Consider the following 13,575-nt stretch of genomic DNA (forward strand, 5'->3'; position numbering starts at 1 on the left):
TGCAGGTAGTGTGATTTTTAACACCGAAAGGTGAGGTCTAATTTTAACATCGCTGCTGTTGTTTATCCCAGGTGCTTTTCTATGAGCCTGGATCTGTAGGGGGAGGTAAAATGGAGAATGGTCTTGCACCTTTCAACCCACATGTCCTTTTGATATTAACATAACTACTTTCTACTTGACTGGGGCAGGCACATAAACAACAAACATGGCTGCCATCATGTTGATCAGATATAGATAAAGATATCTAGCATTCATGACATTCTCAACTGCATAAATGCTTCTTTAGCATTCGTGTCTACTTGTTAGGGTTTAAATCTTGTGTTAAATGTATGTATTGTTTCTGTGTTCTAGTTTTGCATAAATCACCTTGAGGCGGCCGTTTAGAAGGCGATTAATAAGTCACTGACTAGAATAATAATAAAATATGCACTAGCCTTTAGGTTAAATGTTCGTAGCTTAAAAGTCTGTTTCCTTCTCGTTAAATCTCTGGTTTTTGTTCAGGAGAAACAGCTCTAGTAAACAGGTAGATTTCTCTCATTTCAACAACATCCCGAGTAATACACTTATACTGGGTGCCTTCGTGGTTTGAACCAATGCATCTACTTCTTGACACACCGAGGTAATATTTTAATGCTCAAAATTCTGCAGATTGAACAGATCCAGGAAGGAACTCCCGGAATACTCAGAGTCACTTCTCACTCCACAGAAAACTCTTCTGAAATACTTCAAGGGGAATACAATACAGTAAGTAATTTGTGCTGGTCTTCTCTGTTGCAAATTTGGCTGTACGTTGAAGGGCTTTGAGAGATTGTTTACGTCCTGAGTCAGATGCTCAGGTTTTCTCATCACATGAGCCACTAAAGCCACTTGAAGAGCATGCTTGTGATTCTGTGGGGGAACACAGGTAGCTGTGAACTGGGTTGTACCTGGAGGGGTGTTTAGCTATTCACATGGTTGCAGCTGCTGCAGAAGATGTTGGTACAGCTGTGGAATTAGCTGTTGGTTGTGTCTAGGTACAGCTGGGTCCACACAGCCATTTCCCTATGGGATTGCAGTGCTGCAGCTTCTCATCTGTTGATGTTGCGCAAACCAGCCCTCCATGAACAATTTTCACAAGGAAATTTGTAGCATGGGGTCCTGGATTCTGGTTGATCTTCTGGTTGTTATCCTAATGCAGTAATTAATATACTTAAAAAAACTAAAGATACCTAAGCTTCCAGGAGCAGTGGAGGCTGGTTCTTAAGTGAGAATGAAGCACCGCTCCATTCAATCTGCCCTCACTTGACCTCCCCTTCCTATTTACTAGCCCAGCGACTGACACTGGCTATCGACTGCTTCTTCTTCTATATGCCCTATAGAACTCAGCAGGGAGGAGGTTGGGGGCAAAAGTATTAGTTACCACCACCTTCCATTGCCTCTGGGCCCACCTACTGTTGACCTCCCTGCCTTCTACTCAACCAGCCCCAATGGGCACCCACTGTCTCTGCCTGGGAGATATATGACTAACACAAACACTGATGTTCTGCAGGTGTTGCTGGCCATAGGGAGGGATGCTTGCACAAGAAAAATTGGCTTGGAGAAAGTTGGAGTGAAGATCAATGAAAAGTAAGGTTTATTCTCTTGACTGTCTATGTATTGTGGCTGTATGGTTGTTGTTGTTTTTTTACAACATCAATTGGATTGACTTAAAGCATTTAATTTGGGGGGGGGAGGGATAAATTTCCAATGCAGTTCTGTTGCAATAAGGAGAGCGCCAGTGCAGCATAATGGTTAGACTGTTGGACTATAACCTGGGGGAGCAGGGTTCAATCCTCTCCCTCAGCCATGAAGCTCATTGGGTGACCTTGGGCCAGTCGCCATCTCTTAGCCTAAGCTACCTCATAGTGGTGTTATGAGCGTGAAATGGGGAGGAGGAGGAGAACCATGTACACCACCTTGAACTCCTTGGAGGAAAAGGTATATAAATGTAATGAGTAAAATAAATAAATAAATAAGGAGGAACTGTGCCCTCTATGCCTGATATATGTCTATATCTCATTACTGAACATGCAAAGAGGTTGGACTTTTGCAGTAATTTGAATGTTAATGATTAACAGCTCTGCAATCTAGGGTTCTGCATTATTTCGCTCTTGCTGGTTTCGTGGTCTAGATTTAAAAAAAAAACACGTGTTCATGTCGGTTACCACTGTGAACTATACCCTTTGTACTGTGTACTCTTTCCAGTTTGGTTGCATAATGGGGCTCCTTTGGTGTGTGTGTGTGTGTGAGAGACAGAGAGAGAGATAACTCAGGAACATCTGCTTTGCATGCAGGAAGGTCCTTGGTTCAATCCCTGTCGTCTCCCAGGTAGGGCTGGGAGAGACGCTTGTCTGAAACCCTGGAGTTGCTGCCACTGCCAGTCACTGCAGACAATATTGAATGAGAGAGACCATTAGCCTGACTTCAGCATATGTTGGTTTCCTGTGCTCCTATGTTTTTAGCAGTTACGCAAAGGGGGGGGGGATGTGAAAGGTGATGCTTCTTCTATCATAGCACTGCAATAAAAGGAAACGGGGGCTTTGCAAAATTCTCATTTCCATGCTGCTGTTAAGAGGCACTGAAGTCCTGGATCCCTAGTGATCTCTCCCTTTCCTACCTACTTTGACAATAATCTCTGCATTTAGTGGTCTGGCAGCCCACATTCTGCCTGAATTTATGTGCAAATGGCTATGTAATTTGAATCCATTCCTGTTTGGACCCAAGCTTGTTCTCTGTGGACATGAGAAATTGTTCTGAGGACGCTGGGATAAGTCTGTGAGATGCATCAGGTTTCACTATCTGAATCACAAATCCTGCCACGGCCAAGATGAACACAGCATGGAGTCTTGCCCTGGCATTGGAACAGTCTGAATAGTACAAAGTTTGATTTGAAAGAATTGATCTGCAACCTACAGGCCACCGAACCGAACCTCTTTTCTCCCTCTCGTAGAACAGGAAAGATCCCTGTCAATGATGAGGAGCAAACTAATGTGCCTTATATCTATGCCATTGGAGATGTCTTGGAAGGCAAGCTGGAACTGACGCCAGTGGCAATCCATGCAGGGAGGCTATTGGTGCGGAGGCTTTACGGTGGCACAAAGACAAAGGTGAGCGAGAGGTTTATCATCGTGCATTTTAAAGAAAACTAACCTCTCCCCACCCCAGTCAGAATAAAAATGCAGGCTGCCACCCTGTCTCCCCTCATGCACTCTTGTTTACATGATTGATAGTGCATTGGCCCAATGAGAGTCTGCATTGTTATTCGTATGGGTTTTCTTAGTCTTATGGAATTTTTAAAAACCTGTTGCAGACAAATGTGTTTTCCTCGCTTCCAGGGCACGTTTACCCACCGTTAGCAGGGGCAGCAAAGGGGGAGCGGTGTTGTGCACCTAGTTTCCTGGCAGTGAGTGTTGCTGCAGCTTACTGGAGGGGGGGAGCTCAGCCAATTGGCACCACTGCATCTGTACCATGTGCTGCCTTCCCCTTGCCTCCCTCCCCCTCCATCTCAGTAAAGCGGCAGCCCAGGTGAGCAGCACAGAAGCACCTTTTTAGCTCCACCAGCCTTTGCTGAAGCTACCCCAGTGTTTTGTTACTGATGCCGACGGGAGTGTGACACTCATACAAAAGCGTCTTTTCCTTGACAGTGTGACTACGTGAATGTTCCCACCACGGTATTCACTCCTCTGGAATACGGTGCCTGTGGTTACTCGGAAGAAAAAGCCATAGAGACATTTGGGGTGGACAACATTGAGGTGAGCCTAATAATCCTGTATAAAATATAGTATCAATATATTGTGTAACACAAGGCCGATCTTGTGCCCCTTCCTACTTCTAGATTGGTGTGTGTGTGTATGTAGGACCATCATCTTGGATGCTGGTGGCGCTGTGGTCTAACCACTGAGCCTTTTGGGGTTGCCGATCAGAAAGTTGGTGTTTTGAATCCCTGCGACAGGGTGGGCTCCTGTTGCTCTGTCCCAGCTCCTGCCAACCTAGCAGTTCGAGAGCGCACCAGTTCAAGTAGATAATAGGTACTGCTGCAGTGGGAAGGTAAACAACATTTCCGTGTGCTCTGGTTTCTATCACGGTGCCCCTTTGTGCCATAAGTGGTTTAGTCATGCTGGCCACATGACCCAGAAAGCTGTCTGCAGACAAACGCCGGCTCTCTTGGCCTGAAAAGCGAGATGAGCACCACAACCGCATAGTTGCCTTTGACTGGATTTAACCGTTCAGGGTCCTTTACCTTTACCATCATCTAGTCCTTCTCAAGGTTGGCTACACGATCACATCGTTGAGTTGCACCACTTAGCCTGGTGCCAATAGCCATGAGCCTGTGTGGATGACAGGCTTGCATTTTTATAAACATCTGTGTGCCAGTGTCCAGGAATGCATCAGAGTAACATCTGTGGCTCAGTGGTACAACATCTGCCTTGCATGCAGAAGAGCCCAGGTTCAATTCTCCAGGCCTTTGCCTGACACCTTGAAGAACTGCTGCCACTCCTAAGCAGGTAGCGCTGCTCCCAGTGCACACAATGGTCTGGCGTGATAAAAGGCCTCAATACCTATGTTCAGTAAACGTGGGGAAATGTTGATGCAAGTTGCGCAAACTTAAATCTATTCGTAGAGGGAAATGCCTGCAAAACACAGGTGTATGTATCAAAAGTTATATTGTGCTGTTTACAGTGTGGAGCTGCCCTAACCAAGCTTGCATATTTGGTCAGGTGCTTATTTTAGAAGCATCCCTGACATGCTTCTTTAGACTCCAGTGCCTTTTGTGACACCGTACCAATCCCATCCCTCTTCTCACACCTGTTGGTATTTCTGCACCTAACACTCTCCGATAAGTAGCTGCTGCACAGGCTATTGTGTAAATTCAAATGTGCCTAAGAGCTGGCTGGAGGGAGCCATGTTTGAGCCCTGCATCCCCATGTTTAATAAGCCTGGGAAGCAAATTCAAAGAATCAGTATGGACATACAGAAGCAAACTTATCAGTGCATCTATTATTAAAATTTCTATACCACCCTTCATCAGAGGATCACAGGGCAGTTTACAATATAAAAACACAAAAATGCATAACGAAGTAACAAACAAAACAATGCCCCTCTCACTTTAAAAGGCCATAGATAGTTTAATTAGTCAGAGGCCTGTGAGAAGAAGAATAAAAATTTATTCTTGACACAAGACAGAATCAAGCTGCAGTTCAGGGAACAGGAAGGAGATGTGTTTTGCTTATAATGCGCCGAACGCTCCTGACATGAGACCCTACTTTGATGTGCATTCTCACCATTTGACAAGCATCTCGCTAGTCCAGGGGTTGTGAGTGTTCAGGGAGAGGTCCTATTCTGCCACTGTTGACATTCATCACCTGCGTTCTCAGTGCCAAGTGTCTCTGGCCAGTTCCTGAGAGGGGCAGAGTGCCAGACCTGTACCAAACTGGGCTCCTCATGCCTCACTCTCCCCCCCCCCCCGGAAGTAGCAAAGATGCTTAGCATTGGGAAGGTAGGTGAGTACCATTGCCCTGTCTGCTCTTCCCATTCCCCTTGGACTGCTATTGCATAATGCCTTTCAGAAACTAAAAAAATCTCCACAAACACTTAAAACGTCTCCATTGCTTTCCCAGGTTTACCACAGTTACTTCTGGCCACTTGAATGGACGGTCCCAGCCCGGGACAACAACAGATGCTATGCAAAGGTCATCTGCAATATTCCTGATCAGGTAACCATAGCATGGCACTATTTTTCAGAATCATCAGCATTTTACAGGAGCAAGGAGGTTTCTTTTTTTTAAAAAAAGTGTTGATTTGTATGCATTGTAATATATTACAATATAATTTCTGACAGAACGGTACTGGGAATGCTGACAGAATTGGTGTGAACTTCATGCATCTTAATTTGTAATGACACTTGGACTTGGGGATAAAGCTCTTCCCTTTCATTGCGGCAAACACAGATGTTATCTTGAAAGCACTGGTTGTTTTTAAAAACACCCACAAATCCAACTCTTAATTTATAGTGCCTTTGTAACTGAATTAATAACACCTTGGCTAGATGTTTACACTCATTAAGTGGCAGTCCTCTTTTATCTTTGCTCAAGATAAAGGTAAAGGTAAAGGTACCCCTGCCCATACGGGCCAGTCTTGACAGACTCTGGGGTTGTGCGCCCATCTCACTCAAGAGGCCAGGGGCCAGCGCTGTCCGGAGACACTTCCGGGTCACGTGGCCAGCGTGACATCACTGCTCTGGCGAGCCAGAGCCGCACACGGAAACGCCGTTTACCTTCCCGCTGGTAAGCGGTCCCTATTTATCTACTTGCACTCGGAGGTGCTTTCGAACTGCTAGGTTGGCAGGCGCTGGGACCGAGCAGCGGGAGCGCACCCCGCCGCAGGGATTCGAACCGCCGACCTTTCGATCGGCAAGTCCTAGGCGCTGAGGCTTTAACCCACAGCGCCACCTGCGTCCCTTTGCTCAAGATAATATCTAGTTAATAGTTGTTGATGTCTTAGTTTTTGTGTTGTAATAATGGCTGGAGTCCAAAGGATTGTGGGGAAAGCAGATGCTTGTGTTCTTATCTCAAGCTGCTTTTGAAACTGAGGGATGCCTCACAAGCAATTTCTGACAGGCCAGAGAACCATATTGGTTAAAGGGGGGGGGGGGGGGAGAGTTCTTTTTTAAAAAAAAACCAACCCCCTTTTTAGGCTCTGGATCCTAGCCATTTTGCTCATTTTAAACATGGGCTACAGTGAAAAACAAAAACGATATGTTTAGGCTTACGGGGTGAGGAACCTGTGGCTCTTAAGATGTAGCTGGACTACAACTCCCATCATCCCTCGCCATACTGTCAGGGCCTGCTGGGAGTTGGGAGTCCAGCAACAACTGGAGGGTTACTGGTCCATGATTTTGTTCGTATGTGTCCATATCAAGTGCTGCTTTCAGAATGCAAAGCCAAGTACTCAGGGCTGGATTCAGTTAATGAGCCCTGTGCAAGGACTTCCGCTAGCACAATGGGGCTCCCTTCCCCACAATTGGCTTGGGGTAAAGTTGAGAGAGGGACGCAGGTGGCGCTGTGGGTTAAAGCCTCAGCGCCTAGGACTTGCCGATCGAAAGGTCGGCGGTTCGAATCCCTGCGGCGGGGTGCGCTCCTGCTGCTCGGTCCCAGCGCCTGCCAACCTAGCAGTTCGAAAGCACCTCCGGGTGCAAGTAGATAAATAGGGACCGCTTACCAGCGGGAAGGTAAACGGCGTTTCCGTGTGCGACTCTGGCTCGCCAGAGCAGCGATGTCACGCTGGCCACGTGACCCGGAAGTGTCTCCGGACAGCGCTGGCCCCTGGCCTCTTAAGTGAGATGGGCGCACAACCCCAGAGTCTGTCAAGACTGGCCCGTATGGGCAGGGGTACCTTTACCTTTACCTAAAGTTGAGAGACTCCCCCAGAGCAGCGTGTAGGGAAAGGAGAGGCGGAGGATCATTCCACCTGGCAAGCTGAAATGCTTGTGCTGGCAATTGCCATAGCGCTATGTTGAATCCCTTCCTCAGGCCCAACTGCTTGGGTTGAAAACTAGACAATAGATGCAGTCAGTACTAGAATTTCCTCTCCACACATTGCCATAAGCCCTATCCAAGCATTCAAAAAGAGCACATGAGGGTTTAAGCTGGGGAAGGAGAACTCATGTTGGGGGTTTTCCCTTCACCCCTTGCCCTTCCTTTGCGCAGCAGGAAGTTCTGAAGGGAGCTTGTAAAGGTGAGGTTCCTATTCACGAGGAGGCTCTTCCTTCTGGGAGGTTCAGGGGTGAAGCAGGGACGTGCAGGGGCACAGGACAAGGGGGTTGCTGCCATGAGTGCACCCCACCCCCTAGTTTAAGTTTAGTGTTACAGATCTGAGCCTGAGGCTCTCACGTGCCCTTTTCCCACTCCTTTCTTGATTAGGCAGAATGGGTTGTATACAAATTGGTAAAGCGTGGCTTGCCTCAACCCCCAGGTAAGTCAGGCAGGTAGGACTGTGCTAGACTGAAGGTCCAGTCTGCCTTGATCACATAACACCAAACCATAGGTTGATGCTTCATCCAAACCAGTGGTGTGCAGATTTCAGGCTGCTCAGATCTCGTTTATCCTTCACTGGAACCAAAGAGCCAAGTGGAAAAACCAAAATGGTAGGATTAAAGAGCAGGATGTCTCTGAGCAGATGCTTAGCCTAAGGATTTTTCAGTAGCAGAACTGAACAGAACTTGTTTCTTTCACAAAAATCCATTCCTTGGTCAAGCCAACTAATGCACATAGATCATGATCTAAGTCACCACATTGTAGTTTTAGCAGTCAAATGGCTTTTGCTGTAGAATATTTTAATGACAGTGAAAAAAATAGCTGAAACCCCTGCTGTTCATGGTCCCCCCCCCAATTAAATTTATTTTCCAACAGATATGTGTTAAAATGGAAAGTTAAAACAGAGCAAGCTACACATATACACACAAGCATATTGTTGACATTTTTGGTATACTTGAGCCTCTGGATTTATAACAGTTGGATTGTAATGTGTCTCTTAAGGCAGGTATGAAAATACAAGAAAAGGGGTTGAAACATATTTAATGCCAGTTCTCTCCGGTATTGGACAGTCTGAAAAAAGTAATTGTTTCAGGCCACAGCGAGTCAAGCTTTAGTTGTTCCTTTCTTCTGGGCATTCTGACAATTGATATCTCAAATGATAAAAGGGGGGTGTTCCTATTTGCTACAACTGCAGCAAGAATGCTGATTGCTAAAAACTGGAAGGGGGATAGGACACCAATGAAGGAAGAATGGCAAATAAAATTGTGTGAATATTTGGAATTAGCAAACATGACAGAAGTAATTAGAAATCAGCCAAGCCCAAAGGTTTAAAAAGGAGTGGGACTGTTTTAAAGAGTACCTGGAAAAACATTGTTCTCAAACAAAATCTTGGATGTGTTTCGACTAAACTTTGCAAAGTAAATAACTGATAGCATATATTATGTAAGAGAAGTGCAGTAAGGAAAACAACACAGTTACAAAGATAAGGAAGAAATAAGAAGCCACAGTAAGGAGGAGGGAAGTCATGTACGAAGAAATTTTGATTTATTTTGGTTTACATTTGTGTATAAGGTAGCATATTTTGAAGAGCGAATGGAACTGTGTATTCAATTAATGTAAAAACTCAATAAAGAATATTTTTTAAAAAAACTTTTGTTGTTCCCCTTGTTCCTTAGGAGCGTGTGATTGGCTTCCATGTGCTTGGTCCAAATGCAGGAGAAATAACCCAGGGATTTGCAGCGGCCATAAAATGCGGTATAACAAAAGAACAGTTGGACAGCACGATAGGAATTCATCCAGTCTGCGCAGAGGTGAGTATGTGGCATTGGTTTACAAAAAGCTGCCTCCTTTCCTAGGATTGCTGGAGCAATTTTGTTTTCAAGGCAACAGTCTTATGTACTCTTTCTATATGAGCAGCTGCACTGAGATAGGAAGTACCATAGCTTTGTGGCAGGGCACAAGCAAAACAAACAAAAGGTCCCAGATTCAATCCCCAGCATCTTCAGGTAGGGATGGAAAAGATTCCATTTCTAAAACCCTGGAGAGCTGCAACACTGAGCCAGAATCTACCTTATATTTTAGAAAGTTGATTGTCCCATAGTTATCTGTGTTTAGGTACAGTTGGATGCCATTTTGAATCAAGATGGTGGACTGGATTTTTCAAAAATGTACTGATTTTTGCTGGGTGGTTCTTAGAATTCCCAAACAACACCCGGCACTCATAATCTGAATGGGTTGGATTGGATTGGAAGGGCCACAAAATCTGGTGCAAAAGCACAATTGAGCCTCTTATGCCAGGGCAAGAACCCTTCAGCAGTGAGGCAAGGACTTTCCTTCAGGGCTCCAGTTTTAGAAATAACTTGCACATTTGTACACACTGACTTTTCTCTCTCATAACCCGCTGTATCTAAAAATCTAAAACAACACAATGGGGGGGGGGGAGAGCTACAAAATGTGCAGAGGAAGCTGTTCTAATATATCACTATAATCATCCTCATAATACGTTGAACAAGCCACAAAAATTAAAGGACGAAAGGTTTCACAAAAATGATTGCAGTTTCTATTAAAATAATAACAACAGGAGCATAGGAAGCTGCTTTGTGCAGAGTCAGACTGCTGGCCCATCTAGTTCATTATTGTCTGCACTGGCCAGGGGCAGAATTTCTGGCAGGCTTCTCTCCCACGCCTGCCTGGAGATGTAGGGGATGATGGAGACTGGAGACTTATGCATGCAAAGCATATAGCCTACTGCTAAGTTATGGCCCATTCAACAACAGCAATATAAATAATAATAATAATACAAATAATGGAATTTTAAAAACTGGTTGAGTTTGGATTTTTTTTCTGTTTCAAAGGGTGGATGCATTCATGATTCTCCTTGCATACAGAGAATTTTCAGCTGGCTGAACATTGAGATCCTTGCTTTTTTCTGCGGGAGCTTCAGGCTTATTTGCATGGCTAACATGTACAGGCGCTCTGTTCTGCTCTCAATTTATTCCCCCTTAGAGATGACTTTGATGCTAGCTAATTACTGTTGCTTTGAACCATTTAGACTGGAGTGGATTTGATTTCCTGTAATCCTCCTACCTAGACTTATATGTCTGCAAAACAAAGCTAGCAGTTGTCTGATAAACCTCAACTAAAGGCAGCTTACCACATTTCCTGTAATTTGCTTTTCGATTTGCTCTCTAAACTAGGAGCTAAAACTCATCCGAAGGGCAAAAGTCTTAAGATGGCACCTGCGAAGGCCGTTAGTAGCCAGCAAAGAGCTGCCGTGACGCAGACCATGGAGGAAGTCTGGGCCTCTAGATGTTACTGGACTGTAACTCCCATCATCCCTGGTTTTGCCAGAGCTGATGGAAGCTGTAGTTCAGCAACATCTGGAGAACCAAAGGCTCCCTACACCTGCTTTAACTAGAAACATAGTTAAAACAAAATAAAAAAATTCCTTCCAGTAGCACCTTAAAGACCAACTAAGTTAGTTCTAGGTATGAGCTTTCGTGTGCATGCACACTTCTTCAGATACCTGTATCTGAAGAAGTGTGCATGCACACGAAAGCTCATACCTAGAACTAACTTAGTTGGTCTTTAAGGTGCTACTGGAAGGAATTTTTTTATTTTGTTTTGACTATGGCAGACCAACACGGCTACCTATCTGTAACTAGAAACATAGTTATTACTCAGGCACAGTTCCCATTAATTTCAATTGAGCCTGTTCAGAAGTCTTCCTTTTCTGTCTCTGGTAGATCTTCATCCTCCCAGAGGGCAAATAATCTCTCAGCCGCAGACTCATATCTGCTCATTAATTATCTGCAGGCAGTGCAATAAAACGTCTGCCTCCCCCCCTTCATTTCCTGCACAATGATAAGAGGCACTTGTGGTGGGAAGCCACGTGACTTCCCCTTCATTTCTTTCAATTTGCTGGGTCCGAAGCCTTGATAGAGGGCAGGAAAATGGGACTGCTGTGATGCAAGAGCATCCAGTGTAATTTAACGTCTCTTCCAATAATGGAGGGTAGAAGAAGTGCTGCATGGTGGAGTGTCATTCCCATCCCCAAACATCTGGTGCAGCTTTATAATGCACACTAATAAAGAAGTCTAGAATTTATAGGAGCCCAGCTTGGATCAGCTGAAAGGGCCATCTAACCCATGGGCTGTCCTCACAGTGGCCAGCCATGCCTAATGAAGGCCTGCAGGCAGGATCTCAATGCAGCGGTCCCCTTCCCTCTTGTGATTCACATCCACTGAGTTGTTAGCAGTCGTTCTCCAAGACCACACATCCTAGGGTCAGCCAATGGCAGAGGGTAGCCCTGAGTTTTGACATGAACATAAAAGTCCTCTCTGACATTATCCAATTGTTTTATTCCCCCCGTCCTCCTTTCTTTTATAGATATTCACCACGTTATCCGTGACGAAGCGGTCAGGTGGAGATATCACCCAATCCGGATGCTGAGGTTAAGCCCCCCCACTGTTCGCCCGTTGCCAGAAACTGGCGTTCGTCACCGTTGCTAACTCCCGAAGGGCCAAGCAAAGCAGTCTAGGAAGCAAGAACCAGCCAATGCGTCCATGACCTCTCCGCCCCTGTCGACGGGGCGAGTGAAGAACTGCTTAGTTCCTGGCGGTGACTGAATGTTATGGCAACGGATCCAACAGTGGGCTGGGCTCCCATATCAAGCTGCTGTTTGGCAAGGCATTGCTCAAGATGCTTCCATGAAGTCGCAGCCTAAAACCAGCCTTTTCTGGTAGGCAGTGATGGAAAGTTTGCTGGCACGGCTTGAGACTTTTCCTCTCCTGGAATGAAGGCGTTCCTCCCGTTTGTTTCCCCACTTCCTCAGATTGTTGCTATGAAATAGCCCAAGAGTTGCAGCATGTAGAAGCCTCATTGCAAGCCCTCTTCTGTAGGGGGTGCACTCAATGCATCACCTCTCCAGACTTGCACAGAAATGAACAACCAAGCCTGTGAAGGATTTTTTAGTGCACAGTTCAAAGAAGCAACTTCTTTTCACTTCTCTTCCTTTATTCTTTTTACCCAGAGCTGCAGATTGGTGTGGCTCCCCTAAGTTCATAAATCAAAGATTAAATACTCCCATCACTGATAGGTTAGATTACTGCAATGAGCTCTGTGTAGGGCTGCCTCTGATGACAGTTCAGAAACTTCAGCTGGTGCAGAATTCAGTGGCCAGGTTGCTCAACGGGGCAAGATGGTTTGAGCATATTACACCCATCCAGGCCCAATTCTAAATGCTGGTTTTAACCAACATGGTTAAATGGCTTAGGACCGCAATACCTCAAGGACTGCATCTCCCCATACGAACTGACCTGGACCCTGCAATCCCTCCTCCTCATATGAGGCCTTCCTTCAAGTGTCTCCTCCATGAGTCTGGAGGGTGACAACATGAGAGGCCTTTTCTGGGATGGCTCCCCGCTTGTGGACTGCTCTCCCCAGGGAGGCTCACCTGGCTGGCGCCTTTGTTACATAACTTTAGGTGCCTGGCAAAAACGTTTATAACTAAGCCTTTCGCTGATAACATTCTATGGCCATTTAAAGTTTGTGAGAAAGGGGTGTTATTGGTTTGTTTTGGTTTTATGATGTCAGCTACATTGTTGAATTCCTTCTCAAGTGAAATCCTTCCTTTTCATACAGCTAACTTTCTGTTTGTTTGTATATAATGGATCATAAACAAAATCTATTTGGATCATAAATTCTATTTTGAGATACCCTATAACTGTTTTCTTGAATACTGCCACTGTTGTTGATAAAACTTTGTGTACTTTATGTGTACTTAACGAAAGCAAAAAGTAAAACTCTCTTAGAAATGGGCACGATCTTTTAAAATCTACTTCACTGCACCAGCTTGTTCAGATAGTGACTCTCCTGTACCTGTGATTTGGAGAAGTAGTGGGATCTGTGGAAGCAGCTGAACAAAGTCCCCAACTTATATTGGTTCTATGTTTGCGCCTGTTTTTCTAAAGTTATTTATTCATGTTACCCTCCGAATGAGAAGGAGCATGCATTTGTGTGCTTT

At 45.2% G+C, this 13,575-nt stretch overlaps 1 protein-coding gene across 1 annotated transcript in view; it reads left to right on the plus strand.

Annotated features, from left to right (window-relative positions):
• The window catches only part of TXNRD1 (thioredoxin reductase 1), a 35,396-nt gene extending 22,121 nt beyond the window's left edge, over positions 1-13,275 (plus strand). The window contains exons 9-15 of the mRNA XM_079992657.1: positions 649-744; positions 1,529-1,605; positions 2,969-3,125; positions 3,663-3,770; positions 5,637-5,732; positions 9,227-9,361; positions 11,940-13,275. Of these exons, the coding sequence (XP_079848783.1) occupies positions 649-744; positions 1,529-1,605; positions 2,969-3,125; positions 3,663-3,770; positions 5,637-5,732; positions 9,227-9,361; positions 11,940-12,002 (732 nt within the window). The 3' untranslated portion in view covers positions 12,003-13,275. The remainder of the gene's footprint in view (positions 1-648; positions 745-1,528; positions 1,606-2,968; positions 3,126-3,662; positions 3,771-5,636; positions 5,733-9,226; positions 9,362-11,939) is intronic.
• The last annotated feature ends 300 nt before the right edge of the window (positions 13,276-13,575 follow it).

This window comes from Podarcis cretensis (genome assembly GCF_951804945.1).
Source record: "Podarcis cretensis genome assembly, chromosome: 10".
NCBI lineage: Eukaryota > Metazoa > Chordata > Lepidosauria > Squamata > Lacertidae > Podarcis > Podarcis cretensis.